Source organism: Melanostigma gelatinosum (genome assembly GCF_949748355.1).
Source record: "Melanostigma gelatinosum genome assembly, chromosome: 12".
Lineage (NCBI taxonomy): Eukaryota > Metazoa > Chordata > Actinopteri > Perciformes > Zoarcidae > Melanostigma > Melanostigma gelatinosum.
Genome location: NC_136645.1, coordinates 19,911,242 through 19,934,597, shown reverse-complemented (window position 1 = coordinate 19,934,597; position 23,356 = coordinate 19,911,242). Strand labels below are relative to the sequence as shown.

Below are 23,356 nucleotides of genomic sequence, written 5' to 3'. Positions count from 1 at the left end.
AGTCAGTTTCTGCTGCCATCAATTCTCACAGCAGCAACAAATGTGTATTAATCCGCAGCTGAAAATAGTACCCAGCAAATGCACTATTTGAGATTACGTTTGTTTATTAAAAATGACTGCCCAGCTGTTTTTAGAAAGACCCCCCCCCCCCCAATATACACGCAGCAACAGCAGCTGAAATGGCTCAGATGTAACGAGCAGCTATTTGTCGATAGAAACTGCATTATACTTGGTTATCAGATCACAACTGCAAGAGACACATGGTGTGATTTTTTTTTTTTTTAATGTCTCATTTTGTATTTTACTAAAGACTTAAATAAAAGGATGTAAGTTGTAAGAGGCTTTTTCAAACTGTTTTATAAAAAGGTGATCGATAGAAAAAAAGCTGTTCATCAATCAAACAATAATCGGTGCCTCCATGTCCACGTTGATTTAGATTTTTATTGTCATACTGTTTATTAATTGATGTGCAATTAGCGCTGTTTTACAGCCGAGTACATTTTCAACCACATTGCCAAACGGATGGTTTTGAGCCTCAGTATTTCAGATAAGACAGAGTGCAACACATAGCCGATGTAATGTAATATGTAACTTTGAAAACAATGTATTTTCATGAATTGATGTAATATTTTGTATCTATGAAAACATGTAGTATTCCAGCTAATTAAATTTACGCTCAAAAAGTATCTTCCTTCCTGTTTTTAATATTTTGTGTGAAAACTGGGAGAAAAGGCTGCATTCTGTTCCATGTATGGTACAGCTTCAGCAACACGACTTTAAAGAAGACCTTTTATCATCATAACCGCCAGTGATAGAAACGTGAAACTGCTCCTCAGAGTCCTCTATGGTAGTAGAACTGTCCACCGTCCGCGGCCGCCTGCAGCTGCTCCTCCACATTTTCCTTCCTTATCTGTAAAACAAGGTCAGCGTCAGCGGAGTTCATCGCAAGGAAAACGTTGCGGCACGGCAGCATCGTGAATCTCACCGTTCCCAGCTGTGGGAAGAGACTGAACGAGACGGGGATCATCAAGCCCAGAACAAAGGCGACGCCTATGTGACGGACTGGAGCGGCCAGCAGGGAGTTCCTCTGGAAAAGTCTTGTTCTGTAAAGGGAAACATCTTATTTGGTGAAGTCTTGACGATTTGACCGCGTAAAGTAGAGCTACGTGTAAAAGTGACCGACCTCTTTAAGAGCAAAACCAGGAGATTAGGAACGGCAGCGGTTGTACCAAACAGAACCGCTCTCGACAAAGCAGTTTCCCTCACAGCCTGAACAAAAAGAATAACACGATGTGCAACGCTGCTGCTTTGCAATGAGAAGACTCAGTTCTGTCCATTTTGCTCTTGTACCTTGTCTCCCGCTGCTTTAGAGAGGCCGACAGGGTTTCCATTGGAATCGAACAGTTGGATCCCAGTTTCTGACTCCTCACTTCTGACAGTATACACGTTGAAGAAGGCCAGAGCAGCTGGAGAGAGTCACACGACATGTCAGTTAAAATGAATCAAGAGTCCTACCTGTTATTACTTGATCCACACCAGCTGACTCACTGCTACATCAAAAGGAAATAAGCAAACAATGTAGCATTTTGTGTCTCGCTTGTGGTGACATCTGACATTCAGATGAAGATCAAGTATTTTGATGTATGATATACTGTAATACTGCTTATGATGCAGTATTTCAATTTAGAGAGAGAAATACTTACCCGAGAGTGGGATTGGTAGTATTGACCTAAAGAGAGTCTGGATCGGTGCGCTTCTTATGCCAAGTCTGTTAATGAAAATTTGAGGAAGGGCCTGAAATACAAGATACGGGAAATTTAGAAGCAACTTTTTTTAAAGTTGACTTGAAACATTACAATCAACATGGCACACAATCAGGTTCACACACCCCTGCACATGTTGCATAGGAAACTGTTCCAGCCATCAACAGAAGCTGTTTCAAAGACGCCGTCTTCCTCTGGTGGTGAGAGATAAAGACAATGAAGAGAAGCAGAAACAGGAGGACGGACTGAGGGGGAGTCAAGGAGATATACAGTGTATATAGATATACAGTATATATATATATATAGACAGACTTCTTTCAATATGCGATACTATTACTTTTTATAACTTTTCGACATGTTATATATGTATATACACACAGATATATATATATATATATTACCTGCTCTGAAGAAGAATTTCTGTTTGCATAGTTGAACCCAGCACTGTAACTCTGCAGCAAAAACTGAAATAATGCATTTTCTTTTATCATTAATGTATATTGTGTTACAGACACATTTATTTATTTTAAAATACAATGAACAGATCTTCATACCTGCCAAAACAGAGCGGGTTTGACGCCGCTGTGTGGCAGAAAGCTGGCAACCACCTGAAAAAGACGTTTGTTTTTTGTTTCACAACATCATGAAGAACCAAGCGTCAGTTTAGATTTACAGGATGATGAACGTACCAGAGGTGCTGATATCGGAAACAGTGCTGCAAAGAAAAATGACAGAAGTGACGGCATCAGAATTTTTGTGAAACGATTGCATCGTAATAATATACATGCTGGTGCACTGTATATGCACAATATACGATAACTGTATTTCACATGTTTAAAGACTTGATTTACTGCCATTATAGTTTCTATACGAACTGTTTTAACACTTGATGATGTTACATGATAGGAATGCACTACTTCCTAAGTTAACTTTAAGAATGGATGGAAACTTTTTAGAAATTTGTAAAAGCCAAGATGTGATTGTACCTGCAGAGCGGAAAACTAGTGGAAGAACAGCACCAGAGTCGGCGTGGACAGACGACTGTAAACACAGAGCAGACATCAAGCCTTCTCACAACAAGCAGCACATTAAACTCCTCACATCACAACATCTGTACTTCCTGCAAGACTTACAAGTGAGAGGGTCAGTGCGTGTCCATCCTAGAGCAAGAAACAGAACAAACGGCTTTAGATAGAGCTGTGGCAGGTTCATAAACATGACTGATTACGATTCTTAAACATAATCCCACCTTTTCATTTAGTTTCTGTCCACTTCCAAGAAGACTGTGGGCGTTTTGTATTTCAGCCTGAGGAGAGCAGTGTCACCAGTTAACCGGTTAAACGTCACATATATCTTCTACTCAGCTCAGCATCACTGTACTGCTACTCACATCAGAGGAAAGCAGGGAAGTTGGATCAAGGAGATTAACCCAGATCTGTAGTCGACTGAGGAGAGACTGTAAAGGAGCAAAGGAACACTTGACCACATATCTACAAGATACAAGCACAATTTCATTGTAACTGGTTGACTGTAATAAATCCTCATCACTGGTGATGCTCTGCATGTCAAGACCCTGCTGTGTGCACACGTACCTGTCCCTGGCTTTTCCAATACAACAGATTGGGATCCATTAGAACAACGAGTACACTTACTTCTCATACATTAAGTAACTTACAATAACACGGCAACAGTACACATTTTACCAGCATGTATTTCGTGCTTTTGAGGTCAAGTTCTATTTACAAACTGCTTCCGCCTTCAACCACGTGTTCAGCTGTGGGCGGGTGTGTGCTACTTTCAGGGGTATCGGAAATATAGGAATTTATAAATTCACATCACTGTCTACGCGTTCACAGCGTAGACTGGATGCTAAGCATATGGATACAGTCTGAGGTTAACGTTTAATTGATTTAGAGACAAAATAATTAACAAAACATATTAAAAAGACTCGAGATGTTCGAGGTGTAATTATCAGCATGTAATTTTTCCATTGCTCGCAAAATGAACGTGTTTTCTCCATACTTCAATTTTGATTCAAATATATTTCTTATCACCTGAGGAGCTCCCAAGCACATGAAGGCAGCATGATAACTTCGTTTATTTCGTTTTTAAGGCAACATTTGTACCAGTAACCGTCTTTGACTACTGTTTTGGTGCAGAATATCACACACGTGAGTCATTTTACACTTTGCTAGGATATACTATAATCCCCCCCCCCAAGAGGACAGGTTTGCGTCGAGCTCGTGCGTAAATGACGCAATGACCTGTTAATCTGCCCCCTATGACACAAACCAAAATGGCTGCCACCATCGGAAGACTACTCAGGACCTCTGTAAGTGTAACTTCATGCAGCATAACGTGTGACACCGACACGCTCCTTAACTTGGTGTTTCGTTATCAGTAATTAACACGTGTCGATAGCAGGTAATGATGAATAATCCACCTCTGCACTGAGGCGCTGTCGCGTGCTGTGTGTCGCACATTTAATCCACAGGACCAACTGACACTGTGGTGACAAACCTCTGGTCGGCGGCCGCTGTTTTGGACCAATACGGGTTATCATTCATTCGTAATTCAGTAAGGGTTTCCGTCTAGACTGCTGGCAAAACAACAAAAAGTAGCTTTGCCTGGTAGTTTACTCACTAATGGTGAATGAATCTCATTAATCCATAACAGTGTAAAATACCTATTTTAATCTGCGGTTTCAAATTACATTGTTATCATTTCATACAATGGACCTCACTGCACATTGTACTGTGTCATAGTGGGCAAAGCACCAGTTCATTAATGACATTAATTACTGCTGTTTCTGTGCTTGCTTTGTAAAAATCTGTTTATTGATTTTATACTTTTAACAAACAATGCATACATATAAGAACTCTGCCCAAATACAACAGGGAATTATATAAAATAAAATTAATAATTATACTAAAAAAACTAAAGTAAATGTATGAATGAAAAGTAAATAAAAAAGTGAAAAGGATTAAAGGCTTTATAGTTAACAATTAAACATTTAAAAAACGATAATAAAATGAAAACATGAAAATCAAATACAATTTATAAAAATAAAAATAAATAAAAGAGGTTTTAAAGATCACACATAATAGAAATCCCGGAGCATTGTGGGGGCCGCATCGCCTGTTCTGGAGGATAGCCTACTAGCTATGGTAGCTTTGGTCTATTTATCTGTCAATCACTCATCATCAGAAATGTATAAAGTACATGCCAAAGACAAATGGCCATATAAAGAGGAGTGATATATTATAAAAGTGAAGTTAGTTAATGATCCTTATAAATTAGGAGACCTTTTACAGCCTGCCACCCACTAACGTCACTGATGTTGACACACATCTGGTGTTTGGTGTTAGTACTACCTTTGTGTCTGACATATACTGCATTTTGTGTTCTGAATCTTATTCACTGTGTAGTGTTCTGTGCAGGTTTAGCACTTCGTATGAACACTTCCACTAAACCGCCAGTAGATGGCACTGTTACCCTCCAAAAATGGCAGGTTTGGTTCTATTGAAACATTACAGCAAGCCATGCCGGGTAGTGAGCACACATGCATCTAATATGTTTCTGTTGATGCTTTTATGTTTAACTATATCCTTGAAAGTACACACCTAAATGGAATGACTAAAATGATTTTCTTCAAATGAAAGAAATCATAATTAACTTCTAGACTTGCAGAGTTAAGTAGTGTGCTTGTCTTCACTGCTGTTAGTAACAGTAATTAGTCAAAGCAGGTATTCTGCCCAGCAGATGGAAAACCACCTGCTGTGATGTAACGTTTTGGGTGGAGGTCACAAGAGCTCCGAGGGTGATTTTTAAACCCAGTGCAATTTCTTACCCTTTTCTTATTATTTTCTTGAACATATTTAAAATAAAAAGTGTGACTTTTTTGCCTGAAGTTAGTTCACGTTGGCGTGACAGTCAGACCTGCAGACGTAAAACTGTTGTGTGCTCTGCACGAGGATCAATGAGGTTTTAGTTAGTAAGTGAACATTGCGTTAGCTGACGTTACATGAGAATGAAATGATGTAACGTGAATACAACTTTATCACCTCGTCCGTACTATTTCTGCCCGAGTCACGTCAGACAGATTTGTATTGCCAACAGTGGTTGTTGAACAATGAAGACAACAACTCCCATGATCCCCAGCTACTTCATGACTTCATCAAAGTTCATCTGTTATTGTTTTGATGAAGAGACACCAAGCAGCAGATAATACATACTGTGTGTTTAAGACCTTTGAATTGGTGTCTTTTATTTTGAAGGCAAAGGTTGCAGCAGGAGGATTAAAAGTGGCAGCAGCCGGTCAACATGGAAGAATCCTCACCGCTCCGTCACTCCAGAGCACCTGTTTCTCGACCAGTACGTACAAAACCAACGTCGGACAATATACAGTTGAATTTTGTGAACAATGAATTGGTTGACTTAGATATTAATCTGTAACAATTTTGATAATGGCATTTAATAGACCATGGGATTATTTGTTAACTGAGAAAATTGTTGGCAGATCTGGATGTGGTTATAAAAGTTCAACCCCGGATATAGCTGAGCCATAACATCACAATATTATACATATATATATATATTTTGTGTTACAATCAAGCAACTATATCACATGTAAAATATTAAAATTGAGGTTTAGGGCAGTGAACTGAAAAAACTATTGCATATTCAACAACACAAGTTTTGGTCGATGGTATTTGTAGTTGATATTATATTATCATATTCATCATAATGTAATTCTACTGATGGTATGATGCAGTTTACATAGATTGTGCAGTAGGTCATGTTGTTTGCACCTCACAACCTTTTCAACATCGCTGTAAATAGCTCCCATGTTCCATTCAAGTTATCTTCCCTTTAGCAGTAAAGTGAGACTGTCCATAGAGGTCTAGAGTAACCTTGGTCGTATGCATGCATGATTGGTGTTTGTCTTCACTACATCAGGCCCTTCCTGGTGGAGCCCCGCTGTCACTCAGCCTGCTCCGGCCTTCAAGGGCACAGCTGTCCACAACGGGGAGTTCAAGGAGATGAGCCTCGCTGATTTCAAGGGCAAATACCTGGTCCTCTTCTTCTATCCACTGGATTTGTGAGTATTTGTGACGTGCACAAAGACAACAACATGACGGCTCTCCCTACCTCTGATTAAAATGCACTTTGAGTCATCTAAGATTCTTAAATACCTCTACTGATAACCAGTAGAGTTTTGGTCTGGTGACACAGGCCCTCGCCCTCAGGCCCTCGCCCTCCCGTCTCTGTTGAATGGAAAATAATTCAAATGCTCATCCGTCCTCTGCGGATGAGCAAATTGTGATCGTGTCGGTAAATGTTTCACTCACAGAGCCTTTTATTTCCCTCTTGTTTATTGCAGCACCTTTGTGTGTCCAACGGAGATCATCTCATTCAGCGACAAGGCCAGTGAGTTCCACGACATCAACTGTGAGGTGGTGGGCGTGTCTGTGGACTCTCACTTCACCCACCTGGCATGGATCAACACGCCTCGCAAGGTTCTCTACCTCATTTCAATATTTACTCATGAACAAACCCATAGTGCAAAGTTCATCTCTGTTCCTTTTTTTTTTTTTTAATTCATCCTTTGATGCGTCTTTAGTAAATGACTGTCTGAAACACGTTATGGTCACCAGTATGAGCAGCAGTAGTGTCAGTGTTGATCTAACAGGTGTTGTTTTGTGCTGTTTTCTCAGACTGGAGGTTTGGGCCACATCCACATCCCCCTCCTGTCTGACCTCAACAAACAGATCTCTAGAGACTATGGGGTGCTGCTGGAGGGTCCAGGCATTGCACTTAGGTACGTTCATGATGTGATCTGCGTGAGCCATTCACAACTAACATTACAGGACATGGAAATGGCACTATTTTACAAAACGAAGTCCGATTGTATGGATGTCTATGAGAAAATGACTCTACTTCTCACTTGTTTCATTACCTCAGTAAACTTATATACAGTCCGTGGATTATTGTGGATAACTATGAAGGCAAAGCTATGTGAAGATCCTCGAGCACAAATGAGATCCACGCGCGGGACCTCTACACACCCGCAGATTTTGACGTTGATTTGCCGTCGTACTTAACTCACTATCATCGGCCACTGCTTTAGATGGAGGCCTTTAGATAGTCTTGGTATGTACCTATACGGTGTTGGCCACGTATACTTACCGACAGCATTTGGTGAATTTGCACAATGTCAGTGTAGTAATACACTCATCCACGCCATTGATACTGAAATACAGTCTGTTTTTGTCTGCTTTACCTTTATTTATTGTAGAGAACTTCATAACTGTTCACACGTGTTATTGTCCTTCAGGGGCCTGTTTCTCATTGATCCAAACGGTTTGGTGAGACACATGAGTGTGAACGACCTTCCAGTCGGCCGCTGTGTTGAAGAGACGCTTCGTTTGGTTAAGGCCTTCCAGTTTGTGGAGACCCACGGTGAGGTGTGTCCGGCCAGCTGGACCCCCAAGTCCCCAACGGTGAGTTCTTTCAACCGCTGATCTGTAACTGTTCCTCAAACACTACTGCGATGTCCTTTTCAACCAGTTCAGTACTGAGAATGAAGCGTTGCTGTTCAGTATTCTGGAAGTAGTTTCAGTAGTTTATTCTGTCTAACTGTTTGCTTCTCAGATCAAACCAACCCCAGAAGGATCCAAGGAGTACTTTGAAAAAGTCAACTGAAGAAGAAGTTCACAACTCATACATCTAGAAATATATTTAGTGTATACATTGTATTTACTCATTTACAGCTGAATGCACCAATAAATCAAGTCTTTGTAAATGGCAGCTCTTTGTTTTGATTGATCTGTATGGTCAATGTGACTGTAAAACCATCTACAAGTGTCGTTAATGTCCTTTGACGAAACAGTCAGAAATGTGTAACAAAATCAAAACTGAACGCCATGTTCCTTAATACAATAATCTCTAGTTTTCATCTTGCATGGGTTGTTCACCCCAGAGATGCTAACTAGCTGTACTGACATTGGGATACGGATGCCGCGACCATGTGTTTGTTAGCTTGCATGATGAGCAGGGATGGTATTTAACCTTAGAGAGTGAATTCAAATCAAACAATGAATGTCTTCGATGTTCGCTATCCATTTACCCGCATTAACAGCAGTTAGCTCCATCTACGTGTTGCTGACTGGGCATGTATGCAACAGTGCTGATCTCCGAGGCCACGCACAATTCAATATGACATTTACCCCATTCTAGTATGATGGAGATCTGTGCTGTTTGGACAGCAACCAAAATAATGAGTAATAAGTATAGATTACCCTTTGCGCACTTGGTTAGTATTATAGTTGGAGCTACAATTTTACTGTTCTATCTCCAAAGGTATGAAAGTCATGAAGACAGTTTGTTTTTGCATAATCTTTTATATCTTAACATGAAAAATTATTTTTACTTGTAGCTTTACTACACCCCATTAATGTTTGATGGCCTGAACTGTGCCAACATCCCCTCATATACTACTTTAAGTAATGCAACTCTTAACGCATAGATTGTGCTTTGGTGTCGTGCAGCTAGCAGGACACCATTTGTGCATTTTTTACCTAAATCAGAGCAAAAGGTTTAAACATGAAGTAGCGTCATCTCTCGAGTGCTTTTGTTCTGAACTATTAAATACCATAATTTTTCTGCATTCAATATTTTTTTATTGCAACCATCATCAAAATTAATTGTGTTTTGTTCTACCTCAGGTGAGGATTTGTGCCTGTAATAACAATGCCCCACACACCCACCTTTGACATCACATTCTGCCCACGTACACAGAAAATGATGTAATAATTCAGTTCAAAATATTTCTCTTCCAAGATCAAAACCACACTTAATAACCCCTGTACATAAACATGTTTATTTTCTCTTTTTACAGCAAGTTATGCAAGTTCAAAATGTCTAATCAGACATTGGTACACATTGGTATGAGGTGCCAAAATCAACTTCAGTGGGGGGGAAAATAGAAATAAGAAGAAAACTAAAAAAGGCATTGCCACTTCTCATACAAGTAGGGTGCATACTGTATTTACACAAAATGGAGAAAAGCGTTTGAAACACTCCGCAGCACTGTGGTTATGAAAACATCTAGTTTTTAAGTGGACATAAACTTCACTTTGTACAGTATGTTTGCGGAAACAATGCAATCGCCTCATTCCTTCTGACATTCACAAATTATGATTTAGGTTAGGCAACTGAAAGAACATGAGGAGAATGGCTTACCAGAAGATGTAGCGCCTTTTAAAGCTTTAAATATATCAAATCAAAAGAAGAGTGTCCGTAAGCAGGCTTACTAGTCCTCAAAAATGTACCTTTTACATTTTGAGACAGAAAAAAAAAAAACCAGCGCTGACTGAAGTGGAATTTGATGAGCAGATGGTTTGGTGAAAACTTCATGCAATTTCAGGCAAGATGTAACAGCACCGCCAGCCCCATCCCAAGCACCAAACAAAGAAAAGAAAAGAAAAATTAATTTTTTTTGTTTGTTTATAACTAAATGATTCATTAAAAAAACAAAAAAAACACCCTGTAGTAAATCTGTACAACGAAAATACATTTGGGATCTACATCTAAAGGTACATTAAGGTTATATACACTCCCACCCAGCCATATATTATCTTTACAAGTAGACTTCATTCAAACCCAAACATTAAGAAAACCCCAACTAAACGGGGAAATTGGATCACATCCAACATCCATTTAAAAATCGGTTCTTACTGTACCTCGACCGCTGATCAGTCCCTCTGTTCTCGTCTGTACAGTAAACTACAGCAGGACTAAAACCTCCCTCAACATCTGGATGGATTGCTACTGTAATAGGGAATTTAGAATCGTCAAAACGGGGGGGAATGGTTCTTGCGTGAGCTTTTTATATCATCGTTTTGCAGTGGAGGTAAATCAGAAACAAACAACTGTACGGTGGACTAACGCTATTTCGAGTGAGTTCAAGAATACAAAATAGAAATCAGGTCAGAACGTGGGCATGAACCCAACTCTCCAATATTCTGACCCAGTAGAACAAAGGCTTTCAATACACTTAGGCCTCTTCACTGAAGAGAGCTACACTACTCCATCAATAAACATTTGTGTTCTCTGGTCTCAGGTGGGACTGGGTCGGAAAAGAGAAGCCACGTCAGCCTTTTAAACGTTGCCCTAATGTCTGTTTGAAAGCAACTGATAACAGAACCCTGTGTTTGATATCTCTTCCGCAGATTTGCTCTTGTTCTTAGATGCTGCGTTGAATTCATTCGGAAAAAAAGGGAAAAAATACATTGTACAAAGTGAGATTCTCACAATCTCTTCGCAGGAAAGAAAAGTAATAAAGAATGACTTGTGCCTGCCGTCCTTCAGGATACTCGGAGACAAATCCATTTCGATCCCCGTGTTGCTACTTTGCCTTTTAGTCAATTTTCACATTTGTGTAGATCTTCCTCACAAAGGCACTTGTTCCCACGTATCCCACGGCACCTGGAAAACAAATGTGGTCAGTCAGTTTCTTTTAGGTGGCTGCAAGTTACCCCTCTACTCTCATGTAGCAGGTGAATCCATCACAGGATAAAATGATTACTGGTGAAGGTATCCAATAAAAGGGTCGAGCAAGAGAAAGCACAACCTTTGTCCACAAAATGAGCACCAGACGCCCGACAGACCCAGAAGGCATCCTGTAGGAGCTAGTGCGGCTAGAGGAAGCTCCACAAAAGGAGCGACGGTTCCAGCCTCGACTTATTACTCTTCACGCTGAAGGATTAGTTTGGCTTTCAGCTGCCGAGGGAACGCTGCTTTACTGCACTTGGAGCAGAAGAACCAGCGCACAGATTTGTTCCTACGTGAACTCATATTATTCATTCCTATTTAGAATTTGCGTCTATGGCCGGTTGCAGGAGTCATAAAGTCTTAATACAACTTAATCTGAATGAATTTCTGAGAGTTGGAATATGTCACTGAAATAAACTAAAAGAAAATGAAGATTCTGGTCAGTGTTTGCTAGTTGCTGTCTGGGGGATGAGCCTGCATTGTATATACTGTGCATTTTTGATGTTTTATCCTCTATATTCTGATATTTAATTTGTCCTACTCTGTTATTTTATTGTATATATTGTGCATTTTTTAACACTTAATATTTGTAGTTACTCTGTTACTTTGCTTACTTGGTATGTCTTGCTGCTGCAACATACAAATGTCCCCCTGGGGATGAATAAAGTACATATCTATCTATCTTCTGTAAGAAATTTGAGTAAAAAACTGTAGTTAGTAGATATAATAAAAGTATTTAATAATTCATAATTAATAATTCATAGTTAGTCATAATCATAAGGGTTTCGAGAATGCATAATTAAGATAAACATAAGCATAAACATAAACATGCAGAAGCATGAAACTTCTGCCAAGTGCAGAAGTATAACTTTTATTTTGAAGGATTATTATAGATGGGATTAAAACGTAACTGACAGTCATTGAATGTGATGATGAACTCAGAGCCAGACAAGTGAATACGCTCCTGGAGGATAGCCAATAGGAATCGGGATAAACGGAGGAGGAGGTGTTTCGAACAGATGTGGGAGGTTTAATTTAAAAGACTTTTTTCCTCGCCCTTGTTCTGTGATGGCTCCCGGACGACAGACGTGTTTACACCGGAGGAGCCGGGTGAGGTTTTTGCAAATGGGGTTTTATTGTTTTAATATGTCATAGGAGTGTACACTCCAATGTATAACTGTAATCGTGCTTACATCAGTGGAATTAAATTCCTTATAATTGTAAACCAGTTTTGGTAGCATTATTGGTGCAGCGTGTCGACGGCACAAGCCGGCAGCATGGCTCCGGCCTCCCCTTTGTTATGAGGTAAAAATACTATCTTAACACTTCTGACAGGTTAACACCACCTGCTGTGTAATATTCTTACATCTTTCTCCACAACTGTCCCTTTGATTACCTCCCATCCAAATCATGGGCTGCTGCTTCGCTTTAGCATCCGACTTCAGGTCAAACCCTCCCTCCTCTCTGTCCCAGCAGAACGCTGCTCTAAAGACGCATCGTTGTTGTGACTGTTCACGCTTACTGTTGTTCCGTCTGTTGCCGTCTGACTTGAAGCCCTGCCGCGTGAAGCTCTTCTTTTTAACCTTTGGGAACTCACCCATAAACGGAGCCCAACAGTTGTATTCATCACTTTGGTGAATACACACTGAGGCGACCGTAGGGTCCTCTGTGCTCTTTGAAAGGGACTGGTTTTCAGTTGGGTGCAATCTGCAACCTCAGCGCCAGATAGCACTCCATCGTACACACTGGTGCTGAGAGATATGGACACTTAAACATCTCTGCATGAGGCCCACTCTTTAGGAAACGGCAACAACGTATTCAAGAGCTCTGCCTCTTTGCTAATTAGACACATTGATTTGTTTCACATTCATTTAGTCACTAGAAACTCTACTGACTGACGTCTAATGAAGTTCTGACAGTAAAGCCCAATTCTGTGAATGTCAAGGAGTCGTGAGTCTCTTTAGTTCAGGATGGTCCGACAGCATTCAAACAAGGGACTCACCACACATGATTCCTAGGGAAGTGCTGAACACGGCCATGTAGCCAAAGTAGAAGGACGTTTGGAACAGGCCGTACATCCTGAAATACAACAGGGAGAATGCAGCATGTCAGCAAAGCAACAGAGTTCTATGTTCTAAGAGTTTTAGATTTGTTGCCCATTATGAGACTTCTGTAGGTGTGTGGGTAACAAAGTCTTACTTACTTAGTAAGTAACTTACTTAGTTTTGAAGAAGTAGTAGTAAAAGGAGTACATGTAAACATAAACAGCAGTGGATGCTGCAGAGAGGAAGCTGGTCCACTGCCTAGAACAGAGAAGGTGAATCAACAGTTAGAGACTTTACCAGAAGCATAAGTCACTTTTTGAATCATTAATAACTCTCTGAATGTTTAGGGACTGAGGCAGGTGAACAGAGACAAAGAGACTCTTTTACGCCACTAAGCTATACGGCATTCTTCACACAGGAAGTATTCCCAGCGGACCGTGTGAATCAAGAATAAGGACAACACGTGAACACACTCACCATCTGTAGTCCTCAGCGTTGAGCAGGAAGTACGTACACACGATGGTCACACACACTGTCACGATGCACAGGATAACCAGGACCAGCATCATGAAGCCGTACACATAGTAGATTTTGTAGGCCCAAAAGGACGTGAAGATGAAGTACCTGAAGACCAACGAGGACATGAAACGTGTCAGCGGCTGCAAAGATCCTCTCACAGCGAACAAACCCCTCAGTATTACAGCCCGGACTCACATTTCAATGAAGATGGAGCCGAATGGAAGGATTCCTCCGAGGCAGACGATGACGGCTGGCTCCATGAACCTGACACACAAGGTTCAACATATGAATGTGACTGTACACACTGAACTCTGTACACAACTGGTCACATCCAACCCCCCCCCCCCCCCCCCCCCCCCTGCCGGCACAATGTACATGACTTATTGCGTTATGAGAAGGAAAATGGATGGAGACGCGGCAAAGTCTGCCGATGGCCTAAAGTCACATCTACCATTTCCTGTTGGCAGCTGCCCACAGAGCTTGGCAGCTTGGCAAATGTTAATACACTCAGTCTATTGCTTTGATGTTTTTCATTCCCCAAAGAGTTTGTGGAGACAGCAATGCCATTTTCCACTTGTGCAACACTGGAACACAACACAGGCCCTACAACACTTAGTATTCGTTTCATGCTTTAAGAACAACTCCCATCAGTCATTACACGGTTTCCACTACGATAAACACACTGGATGCCATGTTTGGATGCACAGATGCTGCACAGTAGTACACAAGATGATTACTAAATACACATTAAGTACGTATTCAATACATTTATCTTGTAAAAAGCACCTACCGTACTTTTCGGACTATAAGCCGCTACTTTTTACCCCACGCTTTGAGGCATCGGCTTATAGTCCGGTGCGATTTATATACCGATTTTTCCGTAGCTTTTCTCCGCCACAACAACAACCGCAACTTCCGGTTCCGGTCTAACACAACATTTACGAGCTCCCGACACAGAACAGTTGCTACCAGCTGTTACTGACAGGGTCGCTACAATATGGATGAAGTACCTTTGACCTACCTCTCACTAGGACTGTTAACAAAAAAGGTTGAACGGCAAGATGCTTTTAACAGTACATGTCCGACTCGCTAGCTTCTAAGCTAATTTTAACATTACGGCCAATGGGGAAATGCTAACCGCGATTAGCATTAGCGAATATATAATATATCTTTGTACATCTTTTCATGCAGACATACTTGCATTACAGACTAAGGTCTCTCACGGCTACCAAACGAAAAGCAATGAGGCAATAACTGTTGTTGCTCATAGCTCTGAATAGCTGTTGTGCTAGCAGCAACTGGCCAAGCCAGTTAGCCGTAAATGCTATTCAGAGCTATGAGCAGAGAAGATCAGCTTTTTCTCAAGTCTGCCAGTGGATCCTAACAGCGCGGAGCAGTGTGAAAGAATCCACCATCACCAACGGGTTCCGAAAGGCTGGACTACTACGATATGAAGAGGACAGCGCAATGAAAAGTGACACTGAGGGTGCAGAGCAGCTAGCAGAGCTACGAGCAACAACAGTTATTGCGTGTTTTTGTGTGCATGTTTTTGAGTGAGAGAAATAAATCATCTTGGTTTGCAATATAACTGCTGGCCTGAGTCCTGTTGTTGCTCGTAGCTCTGCTAGCACAACAGCTACGGTATTCAGAAGCTACGAGCAACAACAGTTATTGCCTCGTTGCTTTTAGATTCTAATAAGAAGACACGCTGCTTTGTTTTACGTCTTCCGTTTGGTAGCCTTGAGAGACCTTAGTCTGCAAGTATGTCTGCGTGAAAAGACGTACGAATATATATTATATTCGCTAATGCTAATCGCGGTTAGCATTTCCCCATTGGCCGTAATGTTAAAATTAGCTTAGAAGCTAGCGACATGCTATGATGTTCAGAGAAGAAGACAACTTTAGTACTGTTAAAAGCATCTTGCTGTTCAACGGGAACACCTGCGGCTTATAGACCAGTGCGGCTTGTCTATGTACAAATTCTTTTTCCTTTTAAAAATCAGCTGGTGCGGCCTATATGTCGGTGCGCTCTATAGTCCGGAAAGTGCGGTAAATTAGCTGGTTATTTCTGTTTTTGTCTCAGTTCCACGTCATTGTGAATTAATATCTTTTGAGTTTTGAAAAAAGAAAATAAGCAACTTTAAGACGTTATATTGGCTTATGGTTATTTGTGACGGGTATATCTGTGACATTTTTGTACATGTACTATAAGGACTTCAACCGTCTCAGACTCTGCTCCAGACAAATTGCTAAACATGTACCAGGCTCGGAGACTGAACTGACCCCGCCTGTGTCGAGCCACACTCACCATTTCTTCTCGGGGATGGGTCGCGGCACGGCGTTCACCCGGCAGGGGAAGTTTGGCTGGCCGGACAGATTCCTCCCGAGAATTGTTCCCACGAGGTTCAGCGGCAGAATGACAAAGAAGCAGATACTGCAGACAGCAACCTGCACAAAACAAACTGGATTAATATGCTATTGGCTGGTTCAACTTCCAGGGCGATTTCAGAGCCCCCCCCTCATTTATCTCAATTGTCCTTTGACCATGTCCCGGTGAACGTTTCCTTTTAGCTCAATGGCATTTAATACACTGTTGGAATCGTTGTAAGAGGTGCTGGATCTCTAACCTGAACCGCCAGATGGTTTGTTACACAGAACCATCTGCAGGTGATGGGATGAACCACCTGTCAATCTAACTCTCGCTGTCAATCAAAGATCTTTTCCAATCGAGAAAAGCCATCAGTGGCGATCTTTGCTCTTCCTTCAATGAAGAAATACTTCTGATATAAATGATGCTATAGCAGCATCTACGCTAACCTCTTTTGGAGCCGCCATTGTTGTTTAGAACGAACAGTCGCCTCTCTGCGTTACCTCACACACACACCTAAGCCACGCCCACAGACGCAAGTAGCTGCTCACAGGACGCTGAAACGCATTACTGGACGCCTGACGTGGTGGATTTTGTGCGATACGTGATGCTGCGATTGTCGCTTGATTTCTTGACATCCCGAGAATCCAGCTGTCGTGTAAAGTAAGATTGACAGATAATCTCCAAAACCTGATCCAGAGATACAAATGCCCAAACACTAGTGCTCATAGCATCAGATGAATAACAAATATATCCAGGCTTGTGGTTATTAAAAGAAGACTTTTAGGTTTTATCGGAAAAAATCGACAACTGCCCCAGGTCTGTTCCCGTCTGTTAAAATAACACGTCTGACTGATGCAGTTTGAACTTGGCTTTGTCGTGATTTGACTTCAAGATGGTTACTCGACACTTAAGATTGATGTTATGTTGCACTGACAGACACATAACTGTTGAGTGTCGAGCCCCAAAACAGCTGTTTGCAATTAAGTAAGTGACGAGTTTCTCTGGAACGCATTCACGTTTTTTTCCTTTTTACTGTTCCGTTTGGAAATGTTGGCACTTAATGCAGAAATAAACTCATCAGAACTGAGAAACTGCATCGAGTCAGCGTCATGTGGAATGTGTTTTATAGGCTGTGATCTGATTTTAATGTTCTTCAGATGAGGCGTAGCATAGCTTTCTGGCCTGAGCCATAAAAACTATTTTTCAAGAACCTGCAGCATGCGAGATGCAGCGCAAACAAGCGTGACCGAATACTTTCTACACTATTCTTATTACTTCAGCCGCCTATCAGCTCCACGACTGATGAACTATACATCGCATAACTTCCACCACAGTGCAGCGCAGCCACACCGCTGTTGACTCAGACGATGTTCTTCATAACTCTGTGGTTTTTAGGGACGTGCGACTGTGGCAAACCCACCATGGTGCCGAATGGGATGGCTCTGGAGGCGTGGTAGTAGATCGCGATGAAGTTGATGAAGAAGGCAGTCCCGCACACCATGGCTGGGATCAGGAAGGCCCCGATGAACATTTGCTTGATCCATCTTCTGCCTGTAATATTCAGATAAATCAAACAGAATCGTGTTAGACATTTACACGAGGAAATAAAGCCAGTCGCCCATATACAGAGACGAGAGAATGAGATATATGGACTGTGTATTTTTTTATTACCTCCTTGTTTTGCATACAAGCTTCCCCCGAAGTAGCCATTGACAGGGGAGGTGGCAGCGTACACGAAAATGGCTGTGCTCAGCATGGATCCTCTCCTGCAGAGAGAAATGAAGTGAGTGGAGCCCTGTGACATCAGTGTTTGGGCTTTATTCCCCTGAAACTCTTATTTCACAGTCATCGTGGTTTCGTACACCGACCCCCTATCATATGTTTTAAGCTACAATTCAATAGAGAACTTAGATTTCACCAGACATTACCCAAAGAAAAACACATGAACAGGACTCGTCATACACTTAGGCGTCATAAAAGCATTACCTATAAAGACCTATTAATTCTGTGTTTTTCGAGGGAGGAGAATGAAAAATATTTGATACGGTAATCATCAATAGACTCAGCTCAACAAATCTGCCTATTTTACGATTTGGATTGGAAATGGAAGCTGGTGGCTGACCCCAAATCCACAGTTGCAACAGTAAAGTTACAACCAGGCAGTTAAACGCCAACCACTCACTCTGTGTACAGGTCCTCCACCATAGCAACGACGATGACGATGAAGGAGACGGAGAAGATCTGGCAGCCGGAGCCGATGAGGGAAGAGAAGATCAGCGGATGGCTTGACGGCCGAAACACATCACCGTGTACCTGCTTCCACCCGTATTCATCTCCCAGGTCTCTGTCCTGATGGTGCACAGCGAGGAAAGGGAAACGAGAAGACATTTAAAAAAAAGTTGTTGCACAAACTAAACTCACACTGTCCATCACTTGAACTCAAGCACAAACAAAAGGGAGGGAAACAGACTTGAAACAGAACTAAAGGGAATTCCCTCCATTCACTCACATTTTAAGAAAATAATGATGACAAAACGTGCTCTATTGCAAACTGCTGAGTCAATAAAACACGTACCATGTCATCAATTTCCTCCTCTTTGCTGTATCTGGCGTAATCCTTTCTGAGTGTTCGCATCAGAATCATGGACACCAGACCCACCAAGAAAATGACCATCATGAAGGAGTTGAAGATGGAGAACCAGTGAATCTAAATATAGAATGAATAAAACCCAGAGTTATTCTAGTTAGTAACCATGTCATAAAGTTATTACATCAAACATTAAAAATCTCAATAAACCAAATGAACTATTGTGTTGTGTGAAAAATTTGGAGCAAAAACTTGCTAAATGCATTACTAAGGATATTTAAATCACATAAACGCTGGTTTGTAACATCCATGCCCTCAGATGGACTGTACAAGTCGGGGCAGGAAACACACGTTTTCATCCTCTGGCTGTAGCAGCTGGTGTGGATTACAAACTTCCTTTTAAAAGAGAGCCCAGCTGGAGTTCAGCCCTAATGGCAGGTACAGTCAAATAATCACCAGACCGGTCAATTGCATCTTATTTACCAAAATACGAGGCTCAACTCGTACCTTCTGAAAGGTCATACGCAACTGTGCCGTTACAACAAGCCACTGGCACAAACCTCTGAACACCAGACGCATACTATTCAGCTCACCCTGTGCTGAAAGAAGGACGGATCAAGGTACTTGTCAAATCGGTCTTCAAACTTCACATCTGACTTCTTCCACTTCACCTGTTGGTGGGAAAGGTTTACATGTTTACATGAGCAGAACCCCATGAGACTACGAGGCGTGAGCACACACAAAGCACCAACGAGTGGACCATTCAGTACTCACAGAGTAGGACATCGCAATTCTTGTGTTTGGCACAAGTCGGACTTTGCCTTCACTGGTCAGATTAACGTCAACGATTCGGTTGCCGTTGAAGCCGATCTCCAGTTTCTTGTACGTCCACAGGTAATGATCTTCTCCGTTTTCATCCGCCTCACCAACGATACCTTTGAGAAATTGACAAACATTGAATTAGAGAACTGCTCATTAAAAAAGTGGTCAAACAGAAAGATGTAAACAATGAGCCTCTGGTTATAGAAAACTAATAATCAGGCTGTGTGAACGCCAAAGAAAGGTCACTTGCTAGTTGCTACACTGCTCATTAACTTTGTAACAATCATCTGTAGCATTCAGTCTTTAGGCTTCAGCTGTTAACATAGTTTGTCCCTGCTGGCCTCCGAACACAATCTCAGACTAAGCCAATCACTTTAATGCAGTCGCTCTGAATATACTCCCGACGGGCTGCCCGTTATTCTAGGTCTGCACACTGCGTACCGCACATGTATCCTTCCGTTTCTCCACTGCATGGAAACAACAAATAATTTCAATATTAATCTAGACAGTCAATGCTATTCCCTTGTGGCAACATGTTACACTTATGAGAAAGTTCTCTTCCGAGTACCACACAGATTCTGATTAAAGCCGGCATTGGCATTGCAGGTGAGCTGAATCGAACTTGAGACACTGTAGTTCATGTGATTAACTACAGATCTGCTGCTCCAGGCTGTGTGTGGAATAACCCCGACCAAACATCATTGGTTCAGACATGATAAGCGCACCGGCTCCGTAACCACGCTGGCAAACCGGACATGAGGTTAAAGTCTATATTTATTCATTGCGATTAAGGCGCGAGTACGTACGACACAAACGTGGAGAATTGTCTCAGCAAATGCCGGCGCCCCACCCACTACCAACAACATTATGCTTGAGCAGCTGTAGGAGTGGCCCCACTGTGTCACTATGTCAGTGATCACACACACACACATTGACAACTTGTTACAGCATTAAAAGAGTCTGTAACGACAGTGGCTCATTAATATGATTCTGAGTAAAGAACAACAATGGAGCACCTCACAGTCGGAGTTGACGTCAAAAGCTCTTTTCTACATGTGAATGCACCAAATAAGTTGAAGGGCTGTAATTAGTCACAAAAGTTTTGATTTGTTATGTCTGCATTCATATAACAACACATTACAGTGTAGATAACAAGTGCCCTTCAATGTGCATCACAATCACATTTTTAAGTAATGCTAGCATTTCAGTTGATAAAAACATGCGTGTGATTCCGTTATTAAAACAGTTTCTCAGCAGCATACATGAAAATATAGACAGCTCTCTACAACACAACAACAACCAGACGAGATGACAGTAACTGAAGACAGCAGCTAATCAACAAGAGCACTGAACTCCTAAAGAGTCACCACACATACGGAGTCGAGTGCCTTTCAGTAAGCCATGTCATACACTATATCAGTCTATTGTAACGCCCCTAGCAAATTGGCCAGGGATGAATGGACAGCAACCAACCCTGCATAAGAACTGGTTTAACTTATCTAGTGCCAAGATAAACACACTGATAAGCAAAATAAACAGTGCCACCGATAAACCTTACTAAGAGGCTGATGAGCCAATCAGCACATAGAAAGGAAGACACAGATTGACTGAATCAGAAAACACTGCAGTAATACTCCAATTCAAAGGACAACTCAGAACACAGGCATGTATTCAGTACCCCCCAACTTCTTATCAGTCTCTCAAGGTCTGTTTCAAATAAATAAAGTATCACTTACCCCAGATGGGCAGGTCGTCTATGTACATCTGGTACCAGTAGTGATTCTTTATGGCATAGACAAAGGCATCCCGTTTGGCTTTATCCAGGTCAATTTCACAGTATGTTGTCTGCATGACTTCATCTGCAGGGATCATAAATAACACATTTTTTTTATGTTAGAAAGTGAGAAAAGAATAACAGATGCAGAGACGAGTGACAAATTTTAATTGCAATGCTGCCATCAGCTCACATGTACTCAACAAGTGAAGGTCCGAACAGAAGATTACCTTTGAACTTGATATCGAGGCCGCTGAATTCAAGCTCCACTCCCTGCAGAGCCTCTCCTAGTGTTTCATGGTAATGACTGATGGTCTTCTTGGAGCCCGCGCAGAAGGGCAAAGAGAAGTACTTGTACGTCTCCTGTCGGTTGTGGTAAGGCCCCACTGTGTTCATCCATAAAACTACCTCCTCCTTATCTGTGTACTGCAAGTTGGGGGAAAAGGAATGTGAAATCCTTGAAACCAAAACCAGTTATTCTAGTCCTGCTGGGTTCATATTCTAGCCATTGGACATAATATAACTGGCAATACATGTTCACCCTCCTATTACTAACTAAATAGCTAACGTTACAGATGCATTTGATTCAGACACGTGTTAAAAGAAGATGACTTATCATCACATTTACATTGAAACTAATCAGCCACTGCATTCAAATCCATGCAAACATAAAACACGTACGCTATCACACTATAAAATGTGGTGTAACCTACTTAAGCCATGTTTGCACATGCAAAGAAGTTCAATATAAAGCAATATCATTTTCCACCAAGTTAACAGCGTTCACGCCTGAGTCAGCTGCACTATGCGAAGAAGACAATGTAATACACCGTATTAACTTGTTAATCATCTGTAACTAGGGCACCAGAGTCTGATAAAAGCGAGAAAACAGACGAAATACCGAGAGGCCCCGACGTTTAACCGGTGCTTCTGCATAATGTAACGTTGGCTGGTGTGACGTTAACCAACACCGCAGTCATCACTTCAAGAACATCCTGTTTGTCTGGATTGACTACAAATTAATTACAAAAGTAGTTCTAATTTTGTTTAACAACTAACTAACGCTAGCTAGCTAGCCTGACTTGAGCGCAGTAGCTTGCGCTGGTGCTCAAGGAACGCTTGTGAAGACCAGTGTGGAAGACGTGCTAACAGGCTAACAACGTTAGCCATAAGCACTTAGGCCGATAAGTGGTGACAAGTTAGCACGCAAAATGAATGCTCATCTGTTAAATAGTTCACCAAGTGTCGATGAACAACCCAACGGACCGAGCCATGCACTATGTCGTGTCTGTAATGCTGTTTTCTTGAGTGCAGCTAGCCGTCGCAGCTACAGCTAGCATGTCACACCGAGCACAAACGTCCATTATTTTCAAGGCTCTCTCTTTTCAATCGGCCTCTCAAAGCGCCGTCTTACCGTGTGTTCATGCTCATCTGCGTCGACAGGTAATAAAGAGCCCACTAGAGCGAGAAAAGCAGCCGCTGCTACCTTCCACCTGGAAGAGCCCATTATTTTGCGGAGAAAGTATACAGAGAGATTGGGGATGTTAGCTTTGTACGGCTATCCCACCTTCTTCCTGGTTGTATGACAGAGGCAATTTTCGGGATGCTCTCGTACGCATATGGCGTAAGCGCTTCACGAGCGCACATCGCACGCACAATGGATTGGCCGACTCGAGTCACATGACTCCCATCCTCCAGTCACAGGGGAACGCGATGGATCAGACGGTGAATAACGAAACTCTGTCGGCGCATCGTCCGCAACCTTCAGCCACGTCATCCGACTGCCAAGACCGGAGCTTCAGCTCACCTTTGGCAAACCTGGTGGATGCAACATGATCGCGCGCACAACAAACAGGTCTATTCACTGATGGGGCCTGAAGTTGTCTGAACAATATCTCACTTTTCATGCATTGACGTGCA

At 41.8% G+C, this 23,356-nt stretch overlaps 3 protein-coding genes across 3 annotated transcripts; 1 reads left to right on the top strand and 2 right to left on the bottom strand.

The window, feature by feature from the left end:
• Positions 1-769: 769 nt before the first annotated feature.
• sfxn4 (sideroflexin 4) lies at positions 770-3,496 on the bottom strand. The gene is made up of 14 exons (XM_079279823.1): positions 3,356-3,496; positions 3,154-3,219; positions 3,013-3,069; positions 2,897-2,923; positions 2,750-2,804; positions 2,453-2,478; positions 2,318-2,371; positions 2,165-2,227; positions 1,889-1,957; positions 1,704-1,794; positions 1,351-1,466; positions 1,184-1,269; positions 986-1,103; positions 770-910 (listed from the first exon to the last, which is right to left on the bottom strand). The coding sequence occupies exons 1-14, from the start codon at positions 3,392-3,394 to the stop codon at positions 833-835; spliced, it is 945 nt and encodes a 314-aa protein (XP_079135949.1). The 5' UTR covers positions 3,395-3,496; the 3' UTR covers positions 770-832.
• A 538-nt stretch (positions 3,497-4,034) lies between these two features.
• Positions 4,035-8,566, top strand: prdx3 (peroxiredoxin 3). Its single transcript, XM_079279749.1, has 7 exons — positions 4,035-4,095; positions 6,041-6,137; positions 6,723-6,864; positions 7,147-7,282; positions 7,481-7,584; positions 8,101-8,266; positions 8,418-8,566. Exons 1-7 carry the CDS (start codon positions 4,045-4,047, stop codon positions 8,466-8,468), a joined length of 747 nt encoding a protein of 248 aa, XP_079135875.1. The 5' UTR covers positions 4,035-4,044; the 3' UTR covers positions 8,469-8,566.
• Positions 8,567-9,624: 1,058 nt separating this feature from the next.
• On the bottom strand, positions 9,625-23,018 carry tm9sf3 (transmembrane 9 superfamily member 3). Its single transcript, XM_079279919.1, has 15 exons — positions 22,851-23,018; positions 21,667-21,862; positions 21,399-21,521; positions 19,615-19,775; positions 19,434-19,511; positions 18,829-18,960; positions 18,436-18,602; positions 17,925-18,019; positions 17,674-17,804; positions 16,191-16,330; positions 14,078-14,146; positions 13,841-13,987; positions 13,538-13,621; positions 13,321-13,397; positions 9,625-11,252 (listed from the first exon to the last, which is right to left on the bottom strand). The coding sequence occupies exons 1-15, from the start codon at positions 22,941-22,943 to the stop codon at positions 11,185-11,187; spliced, it is 1,761 nt and encodes a 586-aa protein (XP_079136045.1). The 5' UTR covers positions 22,944-23,018; the 3' UTR covers positions 9,625-11,184.
• Positions 23,019-23,356: the final 338 nt, after the last annotated feature.

Coding starts and splice junctions, on each gene's coding strand:
- sfxn4 (XM_079279823.1), bottom strand. CDS start 3,394: ATGGATCCCAATCTGTTGTATTGGAAAAGCCAGGGACAG. Junction 2,805..2,896: donor ACGCACTGACCCTCTCACTT/GTAAGTCTTGCA, acceptor CTGTGTTTACAG/TCGTCTGTCCACGCCGACTC. Junction 1,104..1,183: donor CTGGTTTTGCTCTTAAAGAG/GTCGGTCACTTT, acceptor TTCCCTTTACAG/AACAAGACTTTTCCAGAGGA.
- tm9sf3 (XM_079279919.1), bottom strand. CDS start 22,943: ATGGGCTCTTCCAGGTGGAAGGTAGCAGCGGCTGCTTTTCTCGCTCTA. Junction 19,512..19,614: donor GAATTGCGATGTCCTACTCT/GTGAGTACTGAA, acceptor TCCCACCAACAG/GTGAAGTGGAAGAAGTCAGA. Junction 13,622..13,840: donor AACGCTGAGGACTACAGATG/GTGAGTGTGTTC, acceptor TCTCTGTTCTAG/GCAGTGGACCAGCTTCCTCT.
- prdx3 (XM_079279749.1), top strand. CDS start 4,045: ATGACACAAACCAAAATGGCTGCCACCATCGGAAGACTACTCAGGACC. Junction 6,865..7,146: donor TTCTTCTATCCACTGGATTT/GTGAGTATTTGT, acceptor TGTTTATTGCAG/CACCTTTGTGTGTCCAACGG. Junction 7,585..8,100: donor GGTCCAGGCATTGCACTTAG/GTACGTTCATGA, acceptor ATTGTCCTTCAG/GGGCCTGTTTCTCATTGATC.